This window comes from Juglans microcarpa x Juglans regia, chromosome 1D (genome assembly GCF_004785595.1).
Source record: "Juglans microcarpa x Juglans regia isolate MS1-56 chromosome 1D, Jm3101_v1.0, whole genome shotgun sequence".
Lineage (NCBI taxonomy): Eukaryota > Viridiplantae > Streptophyta > Magnoliopsida > Fagales > Juglandaceae > Juglans > Juglans microcarpa x Juglans regia.
This window is the reverse complement of record NC_054594.1, coordinates 16,912,921-16,930,468: the sequence shown is the minus strand read 5'-3', so window position 1 is coordinate 16,930,468 and position 17,548 is coordinate 16,912,921. Positions and strand designations below refer to the sequence as shown.

Below are 17,548 nucleotides of genomic sequence, written 5' to 3'. Positions count from 1 at the left end.
ATATCATTTCTTATAGTGGAAGTTTGATTGTCGATCTTTTATATATATTAATATATATAAATATATATATATATATATATATATATATATATATAAAGCATCCTCCTGCATGTAATTCATGTAGAAGCAATTGGCTATCCCACTCATCCCTATGTGAAATGATCAAGACAATTCTCTAAACCTTGAAAATCCAAGAAATTGTAGTCTGAAAAGTAAGCAAATTAAGGGTACAAACTACAACCGCAAAGTTGGTTGCCATAACATGAATAATCCTTCCATACTTCAATCATTCGAGACTATATTACATCAGCTATAAAAGTGACAAGATAGAAGAGTACGTGGTGACTTACCTTTGTTGTACGTAGGAAAGAACGGAAAATGTGGTCTCTGCAATTGCAATCAGCAGCAATATCATAGCTGCTAGAACTGAAAGCCATGCCCAAGGACTATTGAAATAATCGCGCCTTAATTTTGCCATCCACACATTCCGGCGTTTGGAACAGTGCTTATTCACTTCCTTCATAATGTCTGAATAATAGAAGCCGAATCGACTTAACATGACGTAGTGACCAAGCTTGTTGAACATGTTGGAAACAACTTCATCTTCCCCCATCCAGTTTTCAATAATTCCATTTTGACGGAGTACTTTAACATCTTTTGTAGTGTAAATAAGATAATCCATAAGAACAACATAGTCAGTGACATACCTAGTATGCATGTTGTGACTATATTGCTCATATGCTATTAGGTTTCGAAAGATTGACTCTGTACGGTCTACTATTTCCAAATGTGGAATTTCCAAGATCCCATTTTTGAACTTTATTTCAAACATGTTACGGCCATGCTCTGCCTTTTTGAATCTAACTCCAGCCTCTTGAAGCTCTGTAGCATGAGGTATTAACTTTCGGCCTTCATTATTATTCAGACTAAATGGATGCTTCAGCTTCTCTATCATCTTGTGTCTGACTCCAACCTTTTGAAGGTCCGTAGCATTTAGTATCGACTCTTTCTCTCCAGGTGAAGGACTGATAGTTTGATGAATTAGACCAAGTAGATGCTTAATGTTGGTGGTTGAAAGATGACTTGATCCACTGCCATTCATTTTAAACAATAAATTAACAGAAAAAAAAGACAAGGCACGCTCAAGAAGTGGGATACTCTCCCTCTTATTGCTGGAGGTTGAGCTTTCAACCTGAGTCATTGAATGTTTTCTTGACCCATGGATAAGTAGCGTCTGGTCATGACTCTCACTTTCCAGATGAGCATCGTCATCATGCTGTTCATTGAGACTTTCCTTACTTATTTCGTACAATTCAGTAAGAACGAAGAATGGAAGTTGATTTTCAAATAACAATAGATCACGAATTATGCTAGGAAGCATCCAATCCAATTTGAAGATTGGGTCAAATTCATTCATACTGTGGAACAGTCCAAGGATGAAACACCCATCAAGTATCATCATTTCTATGAACTCATTTGAGGAGATTTTAGGGAACTGATCTGCATAGAATTTACGTGCTCTTTCTTCTATGTGTCTCATGGCTATGATGTATCTTTCTACACTAGTCTCATTCTCCCTTTTGAGCATTTCTTGGAGAAGTCTCAATTTGTGTCTTTCCATAAGAGCTAGGTGATCCTTGCCACGGTGGTAAGGACCAATAGCAAGCAAGTCAGGTTCATATGCCTTCTCATTTACCATTCGTAAAGGGCGGTGAACTTCGAATACACTACAGTCTGGAGCAATTGGAATACTCATGAGGTTTACCAACCTTTCATCAATTGAGACATAATGATCAGAAGAAGTCATATTATTCTAAAGAATCCGTACCGTGTCTGTTACACATACAATGTAGAGAATAGTATGTCAATAATATTGCATTTCAAGCAAAAATTATACATGACATTCATCTAATACTAATCCAGATGCTTAAGCTCAAGATCATGAATATCAACAACCAGTCACTTTAGCTCATGCTAGTGGGACAAGTACGTTAATTTCCCATTATCTTCTCTTCGACATTGGTAGTTCTTACTTCAAAAACCAATTAAGTCTGATAACGCAGCATGGTGTTAAAAATATTTAATAATACAATTAGATTCAATGCATTTTTCCGCAACAAATCACCACTCAATTTTACATTACCTCATAAACCTTAACCCATGAGTATAACTTGCCCTCTTATAAGTGCTTGATTGACTTGTGGGAACTTTAATTTCTCAAGCTAAAAGAGTAAGAATTCTACTTTTCTAAAGTTGCTATTGGTATCTGGCCATGGTGATTTTGATTGTGTATTAATTATTCTTTGTGAAGCCCTCAAAAAATCTTTAAATTTACTAATTTAAACAAAAAAAATGATTCAGATTTAATAGCTGATCAGAAGATTACAGTGAAAAAAAGAGTTAATATTTGAAACAAGAGATCGATGCAAAAAGCCAATTACATGAGATCATCCAAAAGCAAATGGATGAAAACAAAAGCACAAATTAATCACAAAAGTGAGAAAAAGAAGAAAGGTATGTACGTAATTTGTTTCCTTTTATAGAAGGGAATTATAGGTACGTAATTAATTAATGGACTTACTAGTTTTGCTTAATGATTCCAAGCAGTATATAGATCGCACCGCCTGAAGATTGCTAATTCTTTCCCTACACAGAAATAAAAAGCTCGAGATATATATATAATGATTCTATTTACATCCGAGGAAACCTTGACTTTAGACGTACTGTGACCGATGCCGAAGCTGCGTAGATCATGTAGTTGGTCCAATAATGCTCCTATTGTCGGTGAATCGGATATATATATATATATAGATAAATAAAGTTATTAAATATAATATAAATAATCTAATTTATCAAATCATGAGTTTAGTTGAGTACTATATATAGAATAACATTGTTTGACCTAATGGTTTGAGTAGAAAAGTGAATAATACATTTGAAACGCAATGAGTAGACAAGTGGAATATATTCTATCACCTTAATCATATATTAATTAACTATAGAATAAATATATGGTTTGACCGAGCTACTTTATCATGAAATAAAATGGTTTGGAACCTACGCAATTTGATGATTTGGCCACGTGACTTGTGTGGACAAGTGGGTATAATATAATATTCTGTGACCTTAAACCCATGCAGTACTTGGATTCCACAGCAAGCAAGCTTAGGACGTCATAATTTGAATTAATTAACAGTATATGGAATAAATGATCATAAATCCAAACGAGATTCACGTTATACCTAAGATTGTTCATTCGGATTCTGACTCAGAAATCCAGATATACCCGCACCGAAACCCGGAGTTCAAATCCGGACCGGGACCCGACTGGGTTGGTCCGGGTCAGACCCGGGCTTAAACTCGGGTGATCCGGATTTTTTAAAACCCGAAAATCTGGGTTATGGGTTAAATCCATTTTTTTTTTCCCTCCTAAAGGTTCATACTAACGGATCATACCCGGATAACTCTTTTTCAAGTAAAAACCTATATTTTATTAAAGTTTTTTCAAGAAAAATCCGTTTGAAAGCACAATTCTTTTTATGCAAAAGCCTACATTTATTTAAAAAAAATTTAAACCATAATTATTTTTTATATAAAAGTCTTTATTTTATTAAAAACAATTCCAAGAAGTCAAGTTGGAATGCATACTATTTGTGTTCTAAATACTAAATGCATAAATTCATCGATGCATGCATCACAATGCAATCCACTACATATTACATTATTTATTATTTATACATTACTTTACAAAATACAAAATTACAATATATGAATTACAAATTCAGTAGCATGTCCATCAATGATTTAATCTCCACACCAAATAGCAAACTTCAAATAATTGGACTGAAAGAGATCCTGCAAAAAACAAAAAGTTTTGAACAAGGATTATATATATATATATATATATATATATATTTGATAAGTAAACAAGGATTATATACAAGGATTAAGACAAATTCTACTTACTAAATTAAATATAAAGATGAGAACAAAATCGGCTTTGCTCGATGCTTTTATACAAAGATAAAAGCTGCTAGTTAATGACATCATACCCTTGAAAGCTTAATTATGAGAAATCATTGGAAATTTCTTTATTGAAAGCAACAAAACCTGACTGAAGAGCTAATAGTAAAATCTAGGCATTACCTAATTTACCAAATCAATGAAAAGATCAATCCAAGTCATGTTCATCATGTGATCCAAAATCTTGCAAAATAGAATGAAAATGACAAATCTGAAAATGTGGCTACAAATATATTTATTTCTTGTTGTGCTATCACTATGACTTTTAAAATATATATATATATATATATATATATATATTACTCCATCCTTAAGAAATTTGTTAATAAACTTTATATATTAAAACTAAAAGTCAAAAAAATATGTAGATAACCAAACTTGACTAGGGGAAGCACATAAAGTGGTAGGAGATCCAGACTTGATCAGTCTTCAGTTCCATTGAATTACAAGCATAAAGGTGCAACTTTGGCCAACTACCGTTCAACTATTACCTAGAATCCAAGCACACAAATGGATTCTCATTTTTTTTTTTTTCTCCAAATACACCCACACTAATAAATATTTTGTAGAGTTTTCATTCAAATAGCTATCCCTAGACAGCCACTTCTCTTAGCAAAATTAATAAACAAGAACCTAAAACAGAGTTTAGATATCCCACCACAATTGATTAGGTTCAATCATTATATAATAAAGTAAATTGTCATGAGAGCGACCTTAGATAAATAAAGTTATTAAATATAATATAAATAATCTAATTTATCAAATCATGAGTTAGTTGAGTACTATATATAGAATAACATTGTTTGACCTAATGGCTTGAGTAGAAAAGTGAATAATACATTTGACACGCAATGAGTAGACAAGTGGAATATATTCTATCACCTTAATCATATATTAATTAACTATAGAATAAATATATGGTTTGACCGAGCTACTTAATCATGAAATAATATGGTTTGGAACCTACGCAATTTGATGATTTGGCCACGTGACTTGTGTGGACAAGTGGGTATAATATTATTCTGTGACCTTAAACCCATGCAGTATTTGGATTCCACGGCAAGCAAGCTTAGGACGTCATAATTTGAATTAATTAACAGTATATGGAATAAATGATCATAAATCCAAATGGGTTCCACGTTATACCTAAGACTGTTCATCCGGATTCTGACCGGAAATCCGAGTATACTCGCACCGGTACCCAGATTTCAAATCCAGACCGGAACAGACTGGGTTGGTCCGAGTCGGGTTCCGGTCTGGGTTAGACCCGGGCTGAAAACCAGGTGAATCCGGACTTTTTAAAACCCAGAAATCCGAGTTCTGCGTTAAATCCTTTTTTTTCTTTTTCCTCCTAAAGGTTCGTACTAACGGATCATACCTAGATAACTCTTTTTCAAGTAAAAAACTATATTTTATTAATATTTTTTCAAGAAAAATCCATTTGAAATCACAAATCTTTTTATGCAAAAGCCTATATTTATTTAAAAAAATTTCAAACCATAATTATTTTTTTTATATAAAAGCCTTTATTTTATTAAAAGCAATTCCAAGAAATCAAGTTGGAACACATAATATTTGTGTCTAAATACTAAATGCATATATTCATCGATGCATACATCACAATGCAATCCACTACATATTACATTATTTGTCATTTATACATTACATTACAAAATACAAAATTACAATATATGAATTAGAAATTCAGTAGCATGTCCATCAATGATTTAATCTCCACACCAAATAGCAAACATCAAGTAATTGGACTGAAAGAGATCCTGCAAAAAACACAAAGTTTTGAACAAGGATTACATATATATATATATATATATATATATTTATAAGTAAACAAGGATTATATACAAGGATTAAGACAAATTCCACTTACTAAATTAATGATTAAGATAAGAACAAAATCAGCTTTGCTTGATGCTTCTATACAAAGATAAAAGCTGCTAGTTAATGACATCATACCCTTAAAATGAATTCTTAATTATGAGAAATCATTGGAAATTTTCTTTATTGAAAGCAACAAAACCTGACTGAAGAGCTAATAGTAAAATCTAGGCATTACCTAATTTACCAAATCAGTGAAAAGATCAATCCAAGTCATGTTCATCATGTGATCCAAAATCTCGCAAAATAGAATGAAAATGACGAATCTGAAATTGTGGCTACAAATATATTTATTTCTTGTTGTGCTACCACTATGACTTCTAAAACATATATATATATATTACTCCATGCTTAAGAAATTTGTTCATAAACTTTATATATTAAAACCAAAAGTCAAAGAAATATGTAGATAACCAAACTTGACTAGGGGAAGCACATGATGTGGTAGGAGATCCAGACTTGATCAATATTCAGTTCCATTGAATTTCAAGCATAAAGGTGCAACTTTGGCCAACTACAACATGTATGTTCAACTATAACCAAGAATCCAAGCACACAAATGGATTCTCATTTTTTTTTCTCCAAATACACCCACACTAACAAATATTTTGTAGAGTTTTCATTCAAATAAATATCCCTAGACAGCCACTTCTCTTAGCAAAATTAATAAACAAGAACTTAAAACAGAGTTTAGATATCCCACCACAATATATCAGATTCGATCATTATATAATAACGTAAGTTGTCATGAGAGCCGCCTTGAATAGAAATTTTTTATATCTCTATTTAGGAGGTTTACCATTATCTGGAATTCTCATGTTAGACCTTATGAAGCCCATTGAAAAACAGACAAGTTTAGAAACTTTCAAACAACCATATCCAATGGTCATCTTTATTCAAAACTATATATGTTTTACACAGGACAGAAGCCATACTTCTGTAACATACTCAACATATTTCTAAAGCCAACCCACCTCTCATTGGCCTTAAAACTTCTTGGATTCGATACCCACGGCTCTAGCATTTTGCAGCTAAACAGATCTAAAAAGATTTGTTATTTATTTTTCCTTTTATGTACATGGCAACAAACCCAATCTTCCTTTGTTTATTTATTTTCCTTTGTTCAACTAAACAGATCTAACCCATAAAAATACTCCTAAAAAATTCTCAGCAAAACAAATCCAAAATCAACAAAGAGAGAAGAAAACATACCCAAGGATGAAGTCGACGGCATGAGGATGAAGACGTCGCAGCAAACCCAAACAGAGCACCCAACAGCTGTTAGATCTCCCCAATAGTCACCAGCATCCACTAGTTTGGGACCCTCTTGCAAATCTAGAAATAGAAAAAATAATGTATTCAAAATCAAATATTAGCGTGAACATTTACCCAAGAGAGTCTCAGAAAACACATAAAGGAGATCAATTGGGAAAATATTTGCTGAAAGGCTAGCAGTGAGACAGATCAGGTCATTGTGGACCCATGGTCACTAGTGGGGAGTGAAGAATGAAAGAGAGAAGACAACGGCTAGGGTTTTGCATGTGTGAGAGAGGTCACTGGTGGGGAGTGAAGAACAACACATGGTGGCGGCTAGGGTTTCACCGGAGAGAGAGAGAGAGTGCATGGGAGACAGATGTGAAAGAGAGGGAGAGTTTGGGTTTTCCTTTTTAAAAACACCCGTGTACCAGGTTTAAAATCCGGGTTCCGGGTTTTAAATTCGGTATTCGGTCTGGATATATTCAGATTTTGCTATCCGGGTACCACCCGGAACCTGGTTATCCAGGTTTCGGACCGGGTCGGAAAAAAATCTGGCCAGGTTGAACAAGCCTAGACTTACACCATGTGCGACCAAGTCATGTGTAGGCAAGTGGCATCTTAATCAATTGAGTTAATTAACTCAACATGAGTAACAAGGTCTGAAACCCAATGGGGTTGGACCGAGTCATTACTTGCGTATATAGACAAACAAGTGGATATTTTGCCTACTTCAATATATCGACTTGATTTCATCAAATTTTACCTTCAAACCTAAACATCATTTTCAAAGCTTAAATCTACATTAACAATAAATTGGAATTACAAGAACCGAAACGAAAGAAATTAAAGACGCTTCCCGGTCGGTCGATTGGTTGAATTGGTGAACCACACGCAAGCTTACCGTGTTTATAATGTCTGTATGTATATATCCATGCACATGAGGCGTGCGTCATTCATGCATAAAATTGTGATGTTGGATGATAAAATATATAGAAAAATATTTAGTTTACAAAAAAAAATTTACAAACTGATAAATCTCGATTATTTTATAATAAATAACGTTTTTTATGATAGATTGTAATGTTTTTTTTTAAATTAAATAAATTTGACATATCACATCAATAAATATTTTTTAAAATAGTTTTTTATAAAATCTCTATATAGACTTAGCACTTCTCTAAAATATAATAATAGTATAACTTTATGTTGATTAAGGATCATGTGCATTTTTCTTTTATAAGAGAGATATAAGTTAGAGAACTCACATTTTTTTTTTTTTTTACTAACAGAAGACTTTCATTGATAAAATCAGCTTACAAACAAATTTGATCCAACCAACCAATTTGAGAAATCCAAAAAGGAACAGAACCCATCCACTTCTCAACATCTACAACCTTTCATGCATTTCTTGCCAGTTGGTGAGCAACTATGTTTCCCATCCTCAACACATGTTGAACCTAGAAAACTTCAAAGTACTGTTGCATCATTGTTTGACCACTTTGATTAGGTTCCCCAAAGATGACAAGGATTTCCCTCTTGCTTGTAGAGCTTCAACCATTAATAAACTATCACTCTCCAGGATGATCTTAGAAATCCCCAACTGGACGCTGAATTGCAAACCATTAAACATTGCTAATAGCTCCACAGCTTCAGGATTCCCCACCTCATTCTCACTCTTGCTCAAAGCCATTAGCACATTTCCCACTACAACAAATTTGAGCTATTGGGACGATTTTTCTTTGGAGCGAAATGAAAATCGTCCCAAAAAATAAGATCTAAGGATGAAATTTTGATTTCGTTCCAAAAAAATATTGAAACATACAGACCATTTGAACACATTCGAATGGTATATTTGGGAACGATAAATTTCATCCCTAATAAAATAATTATTCGAGGATGGGAAAAAAATTGGTGCTTTAAGCACGGGAAACTAATTTACCATTTGAACATCTATCTACACCGTTCGAACATGTAGATTACCAATTCTCGAACGGTGTATAGGGTTCAAATGGTCAGTTAACGTTCGAATGGTAATATTGAGTTTGGATGGTGACACTAATTTAATAAAACATTTAATCAATTAAAGAAATAATAATAGTAACCAACAATTAATTTATAAAAAAAAAGATATAATGCATAATTAATTAAACTTACAAAATATCAAATATTGTCCATACCAAAAGTAAAGCAAAATACAAATAAAAGATATAAAATACTATGTACCCAACTCTTTGTGGACGTCCTTGATGGCATCTATTGCCTCTATCTGTGTCAATCGAGTAGATATCGTCTCCTGAGTCCGAGACACTTGATCAACATTCACAGCTAACTCAGAAATGGCACCCGTCATCTTTGTACGTATGCCAAAGAAGGTAGTCTAGATCTCTGTATATACTATATCAGCAATCTGATCAGAAGTAACAGTACGTGATGCCTTGGGCTACGTGGATGTCTCACTAGCCTATACTCCATGATCAGTAGATTGTGCATCTCTAGTCTGACTCTAACCTCTTGATGCTCTATGGCATCTGGTATTGACCTTCACTCTCCATGTGAAGGATTGGTATTTTGATGAATTAGACCAAGTAGATGCTTAATGTTGGTGGTTGAAACATGACTTGATCCACTACCATTCATTTTAAATAGTAATTCCAGAGTAAAAAAAGACAAGGCACACTCAAGAAGTGGGACACTCGCCCTCTTATTGTTGGAGGTTGAGCTTTCAACACGAGTAATTTCATGTTGTTTGTTAAGACTTACCTTACTCATTTCAAACAATTCAGTAAGAATGAAGAATGGAAGTTGATTTTCAAATAATAGCAGATCACGTATTATGCTAGGAAGCATCCAATCCAATTTGACGATTGGTTCAAGTTCACGCGTACTGTAGAACAATCCAAGGATGAAACACCCATCAAGTATCATCATTTCTACAAACTCATTTGAGGAGATTTTGGGGAACTGATTTGCATAGAATTTACGAGCTCTTTCTTCATTGTCTCATGGTTGTGATGTATCTTTCAACACTAGTCTCATTCCCCCTTTTGAGCATTTCTTTGAGAAGTCTCAATTTCTGTCTTTCCATAAAAGCTAGGTGATCTTTGCCATGGTGATAAGGGCCAATGGCAAGCAAGTGAGGTTCATATGCCTTCTCATTTACCATTCGTAAAGGGCGGTGAACTTTGAATACACTACACTTTGGAGCAATTGGAATACTCAAGCTCACCAACTTTTCATCAATCGAGACATAATGATCAAAAGGCATCATATTATTCTAAATAATCCATACCATGCATGTTTGTTACACGTAGAATATAGAAAATAGTCTGTCAATAATAATATTGCATTTCAAGCAAAAATTATACATGACATTCATCTAATAAGAATCCAAATGCTTAAGCTCAAGATGAACATCACCTGATTTTGTGTTTTCTCCAGGGTGCGAAAAGGACTTATATTCAATTGCGGTTTCCCCCCAACATATTGCATCCAAGGTTGAGATAATTGAACATGATGAATTAGAAGTGATTTGTAATCATTTTTTCTTGGTGTTTATCATGCCCTGCCATTTGAGTTCGTCCAAAACTACTTCATTCTCTTAGCAGAAAAGGAACTGCTTCGATATGTATGACTATTTAATATGGTCAATCATGTTAATTCTTGAGGGTGATTGCCTATTGTTAGTAAGTTAGTAAATGAGCTAATGTATAGGATTAGTTACTTTTATGCTTTGGTTTGGGTAACTACTGAGTACATCAACCAATCACTCCTTAGAAAAGTGAGGCCACGAAATTAATTCCACACATGCATGCAGGGAATTGATTTGACTACTGGGTGTATTTAGATGGGGAAATTAATGAGCAGATGTATATCATGTATCACAACCGATAGAAAAAATAGCAAAATTGATAAACATAATGTCATAAAAATGATAAACATAATGTCACAAACCCAACTCTATAGCAACCCAACTCTACAAACCAATCCCTTCCTCATTAGATCACAAGAATTTCACAACAGGTCTCTAATGATGTTATAGTGTGATGATTAACTCCATGCAGGAAACAATTTGTTGATGCATCAAGAGTATCGACAATATATTGGATCTAAATATTCAAAGAGTTTCCCGGGAAAAAAATACCTTAATGCAGGATCTAATTGTCATATTCAGCTTTCTCGCTCCTCCCACAAATCAAGCTCTGCTCCCCATCATGGCTAATGGTGGGGTCCTTTCGGACCAGTCTTGGCATGACAATATTTGAAGGATAGCTTTGCCAAATAGAGTGTAATTAAGATAAAACAACAATTTCGAGAAAACAAGCAATAAACCCTACAAATGTTTTACAGATTGAAGACAATGGAAGGAATTAATGAGATAGGGCTCGAGATTTTCTAATGGTTACCTTATGATTCGGGGAACAAACCTCCACTATACAAATTGGTAGAAGGCGTCTTCGATTTGAAGGGAACATCGCAAGGAAAATAACAAAGGGAGGAAGATGATGGTGGGAAGCAACGGGAGAATGAGCAGTACAGGAAATCGCGAAGGGGAAAAAATATATGTAAGTATTATTACGGCGTTTCTTCAAAAAATCTCCATAGTAAATTGTCTTTCACGAAGAAGATTGCCGACGGAATAGATGTAAGTCTATTGAAATGAAAAAATTGACGTAATAAGTAAATATGTCGTCACGATAAATATTTTCACTATTCACTTGCGCAATGTTCATGTCTGCGCGGTATTATTTAATGATGACTTCGAATCTGTCACAAAAAGGGACTATTTGCATCGTTTTCTTTTGCGAGAAATGTAAAAATGCTGCTAAAAGCCTTTTTCCTTGTAGTGTCTTCTATGTGCTTGATTGACTTGTGGGAACTTTAATTTCTCAAGCTAAAGAGTAGAATTCTACTTTTCTAATGTTGCTATTGGGATCTGGTCATGGTTATTTAGATTGTGTATTAATTCTTTGTGAAGCACTCAAAAAATCTTAAATTTACTAATTTATACAAAAAAATGATTAAGATCTAATAGCTTACACATGCAGAAGATTACTGTTTTACTTGGTTATGGGAGAAAACAAAAGAAAAAAATAAACCACAAAAGAGAGAAAAATAAAAGAAGAAAGGTACGTAAAAGACATTTTTTTGTGTTATGTTTCCTTTTATAGAAGGGAATTAAAGGTAATGGAGACTTATATTTGCTTAATGATTCCAAGCAGTAGATCGCACCACCTATTGTAAGGATTCCCTCGATTTGCAGATTGTACATAAAAATATAACTCGACGACCTTTCCTTCCAACCAAAAACTCATTAACAACTTAGAAAAATCCCATGTAATAGGGCCCATGGTTTCTAACCACTGGACTCCTAACACAATATCACAACCCACCAGGTCTAATAAATGAAGAGGGGGCTAAAACTAAACCCTTCGATGGTGGAAGAGAGTGAAAAGTCTGTAGGCCACTATGGCAAAAGGTAAAGGTATTTTCTTACAGATTATGTGTGTCGGGGAAGTAAAACAGGAGTATGGGAATGTGGCTGAACCATTTTCAGAATTGCTAGAAGATTTTAAGGAGGTGTTTGAGGAACCTCAAGGTTTACCCGCACCCCATTCCCATGACCATCAAATAGTCCTCAAGGAGGGCACCTAACCCATAGCAAATAGGCCATCTCGATACCTGTATTACCAAAAGATAGAAATTGAAAAAATGGTGGCTGAGTTGTTGAGTTTTGGAGTGACTAGACCTAGTTATAGCCCTTCTTCTGCCCCTGTTTTGCTAGTTCGTAAAGCCGATGGTAGTTGGCAGCTTTGCATGGATTATAGGGCACTTAATATGGAAACGGTAAATGCAAAGTTTCCTATTCCAGTGATAGATGAATTGTTGGATGAACTCTTCTGAGTGGTGATCTTCTCTAAGCTCGACCTATGGTCGGGCTATCACCAAGTGAGAGTGGTGCCTTAAGACATTCCCAAGATGGCTTTCTGTACCCACAAGGGACATTATGAGTTTTTAGTGATGCCTTTTGGCCTCGCCAACGCTCCAGCCGCATTTCAATGGTTAATGAATGATGTATTCAAATCGTTTTTGAGGAAATTTTCTTTTTCTTTTTTTACGACATCTTGATCTATAGTAAGTCTCGGGAGGAGCACAAAATTCATTTGAGAGAGGTTTTGAAGGTGCTGAAACAGCACTGCTTGTATGCAAAAAAATCCAAGTGTCGATTCGCTGTGGAGGAAGTGGATTACTTGGGTCACACCATTTTTGGCCAAGGTGTTAAGGTAGACCCTTCAAAAATTCAAGCCATGTTGGATTGGCCAATTCCAAGACATCTAAGGCCTTGAGAGGGTTTTTAGGGTTGACGGGGTATTATAGAAAATTTATAAGGCATTACGGGATGTTAGCAGCCCCTCTTACTCAGTTGTTGACAAAAAATGGGTATGTGTGGACCCAAGAGGCAGACCTGACCTTCAAAAAATTAAAGGAAGCAATGACTAGGCCACCCGAACTGGCATTACCAGATTTTTCAAAGTCGTTCATAGTGGAGTGTGATGCTAGTGGGAAGGGAATAGGTGCTGTCCTTATGCAGTCGGGGCAGCCTAATGTTTTTTTGAGTAAAATGTTAAAGGGAAGGGCTCTACCACTATCAACCTATGAGAAGGAATTTTTGGCCATTGTGGTAGTGGTGCAAAAATGGCGGCCTTACCTTTTGGGGCAGTCATTTATCATTAAAATGGGCCAACAAGCACTAAAATTTCTGCTTGAGCAGAAAATTGGAATAGAAGCTAAACACAAATGGGTGAGCAAGCTAATGGTCTACGATTTTAAGATTGAGTACAAGAGCAGAAGAGAGAATGTTGTGGCTGATGCGCTGTCGAGGAAAGGGGAGGTTGAAAATGAGGAGGTGGATTTGCTTGCCCAGATTTCATTTCCCACTTCAGATTGGGTGGAAGAGCTGAAACTCAGCTATAAAAAAAGTACAGAAGCTTCAGGTCTGATGGAAAGGTTGTTAAATCAGCTAGAGGTTCCTAAGGGGACAACAGTACAGTAAGGAATAATCTTGAAGAAGGGCCGAATTTTCATAGTTCCAGACTCACCTTTCAAACTTAAGGTACTTCAGTTTATTCATACCGACCCTATGGCGGGACATTCGGGTTACTTAAAGACCTATCAAAGGACCAAAAGAGACTTGTATTGGCCAGGTATAAAAAGGATATTAAAAAATGGGTGAGGGAGTGTGAAATATGTCAGGTTTCCAAGTATGAGACGCTACCCCCAGCTGGTCTCCTACAACCTCTGCCCATACCCCACCAAGCATGGGTAGATATTTCGATGGACTTTGTGGAAGGACTACCAAAGTCTAAAGGGTGTTCTGTAACTTTTGTCGTAGTGGATCGTTTCATTAACTACGGGCATTTCATGACCCTATCACATCCCTATACAGCTCAGGAAGTGACCAATGGGGGGCGGGGCCCCACTGGGGTCATCCTGCCCCCCGCCCCTGCATGGGCGGAGCGGGGTAGCCTGCCCGCCCATACAAAGGCGGGGCGGGGCCCCGCTGCCCACCCTTAATGTGTTTCTTGGATCAATTTTCAAATTGCTTTGTTTGCCAAAAACCATAGTAACCGACAGGGATCCAATATTTCTGAGTTCCTTCTGGAAGGAGTTATTTGCCCTCCAAGGCACTTCCCTAGACTATAGCTCAGCGTATCATCTGCAGAGTGATGGTCAAAGGGAAGCAGTGAACAAGGTCGTGGAAGGTTATCTGAGGTGCTACACAAGATCTAAACCTACTGGGTGGAGCCAGTGGCTGCCTTTAGCCGAGTGGTGGTACAACAACACCTACCACAGCTCAAATAAGTTAAGCCCCTTTGAGGCTTTCTACGGTTACCCTACTCCAAGATTACTTGACTACATTCTAGGCACAGCAAATAGTCCAACAGCTGATTAGTTATTACACAATAGAGCACAAATTTTACATCTCTTGCAAAGTAACGTTACGACAGCTCAAGATAGGATGAAACATTATGCCGATAAAAAGAGACCCGAAAGATAGTTTAGTGTGGGAGACTGGGTATACCTTCGCTTGTAGCCATACCGCCAGAAGATGGTGGCACTGTGCTGGAACATGAAACTGGCGCCACGTTTCTATGGGCCCTTCAAGGTGCTCAAGAGGTTCGGATCTATGGCCTATCAGCTGGAGCTACCTCCATCCTCTCAAATCCACCTAGTTTTCCATGTGTCCTGCCTGAAGAGAAAACTAGGGGATCGGATTCAACCCCTTGCTAAGCTACCACCCACCAACAACGACGGTGAGGTGATTCCAGGCAGTGCGTGATTGATGCATGAGACAGCAAGGGGGACGGGCTGTGACAGAGGTGATGATAAAATGGGTAGGCCTTTCGGAAGAGGAAAATTTGTGGGAAAATCTCTGGAAGCTTAGGGCTTTGTATCCACACCTTGTGGACAAGGTCTTATAAGGGTGGGGGAATGTTAGGAAGCTACGGGTTTGGAGATAAATGGATATAAAGTTTGGAGCTTTAGGGTGCAGAAGGAAGAAGACGAAAGTGGCAGAGTGTGTAATGGAGAGGAAGGTTCGAGACTTCGGAATTATGTCTTCAATTGGGTTCCCAAACAACGTAGCTTCAGCAAGCCTTAAGGGCTAAACGACGGCACTGGGTTATTTGAGAGAAACGGTGTAGTTTAAATAACATTTGGGGCTCAGTTGTAAATGCTTCATTTAGTATGAAACGATGTGTTTGGGGCATGAGTTCTAGAACCTGTTGCCCAGGAACTTTTATGTAATTTCCTTTTTGAGTTAGTTAAGTATCATGCTTGGATGGATCTGTGGGTCATTCAGGAGCATTTAATCTAAGTAGCTGTTCATTTTTATGGAGGAATTGGGGACCTCGAATACCCCAAACCGTATGAGCAATTGAGGTATTTTCATCAATATCATTCATCTTCTTCAATGTTCACATTATTGGTATTTTTACATACAATCTGGAAATCAAGGGAATCCTTACACCTACAGATTGCTAATTCTTTCCCTCCACAGAAATAAAAAGCTCAAGGTATATATAAGACTTCCATTTACGTAGACGACTTTTGTAATCCGAGGAAACGTTTTCTTTAGACTTGTGGGCTGAGTCGACATTGGGATCAATGTCAAAGCTGTGTGTCAATTGTCCTGTATGACGTAGTGGATCGTGGTGATGTATATAGATAAATAAGATGATTCCTTAAATCAAGTCAAATAAACTCATATCTAGTTTAATTCGCTTATTAAATTGAATAATACAAAATTAAATATTCTATATTATTAAATGATATAACTCGTGATAAAGTCCAATTCAACTCCTATAAACACAGGTTATCTTGTTATAAGAAGGGTAAAAGAAAAGTTGAACCTACTTTTGGAAATGGAAGACCTTAAATGGACACAAAGGGCTAAATGCAATTGGTATAAGCATGGGGATAAGAATACGAAATATTTCCATGCTTGTGCCAATCAAAGAAGGAAAAAGAACTTCATTAGTTCAGTGTATGGTGAAGATAGCAGAAGAATGGAGGGTTTTTCAGATGTGGAAGCAACTTTTAGAGGTTATTTTGAAAGTTTGTTTCAGTCCTCAGCACCTAGTAAGGAAGACATAGAGGAATGTTTGGTAAGGATGGAAGCAAAGGTTTCAGCTGAAATGAATGACTCTTTGATGAAAAGTTTCACTAGAGTAGAGGTGGAAGAGGCTTTAGTGCAAATGGCACTTTTAAAAGCTCCTAGTCCTGATGGTTTTTGACCATATTTTTATCAAAGTCATTGGGAAGTTGTCTCTGAGGAAGTGTGTAGAGCTGCTCTATCAATCCTGAATGGTAATCCCATGGATCCCTCTATAAACTATACCCATATAACCTTAATCCCTGAATGCAAAGACCCTAAGAAAGTTAGTGAGTATAGACCAATAAGCCTTTGCAACGTTATGTATAAAATAGTTTCTAAAACTATTTCCAATAGGCTTAAAAAGGTGCTTTCTGTTATAATTTCTCCTACCCAAAGTGCATTCCTGCCCTAAAGATTGATTAATGATAACATTATGGTGGCTTATGAATTGTTACATTCTATGAGATCTAGAAAGAGTGTGAAGGTGGGTAACATGGCCATTAAGTTAGATATGTCAAAAGCGTATGATTGAGTAAAATGGGTCTTTTTGGACGCTGTGATGAAGAGATTGGGTTTAAATGAGAAATGGGTGGAGTTGATAATGGGATGTGTGAAGTCTGTTTCCTTCTCAGTGCTCATTAATGGCCTTCATGGTCTTAAATTCTAGCCAAAAAGGGGTCTGAGACAGGGTGACCCTTTGTCACCCTATCTCTTCAT

The 17,548-nt window shown here is 36.2% G+C and overlaps 1 protein-coding gene across 1 annotated transcript; it reads right to left on the bottom strand.

Moving 5' to 3' along the window:
- Positions 1 to 346: 346 nt before the first annotated feature.
- LOC121235867 (UPF0481 protein At3g47200-like) lies at positions 347 to 1,807 on the bottom strand. The gene has a single exon (XM_041132332.1). The coding sequence runs from the start codon at positions 1,805 to 1,807 to the stop codon at positions 347 to 349; it is 1,461 nt and encodes a 486-aa protein (XP_040988266.1).
- Between the last annotated feature and the right edge of the window lie 15,741 nt (positions 1,808 to 17,548).

Coding starts and splice junctions, on each gene's coding strand:
- LOC121235867 (XM_041132332.1), bottom strand. CDS start 1,807: ATGACTTCTTCTGATCATTATGTCTCAATTGATGAAAGGTTGGTAAAC.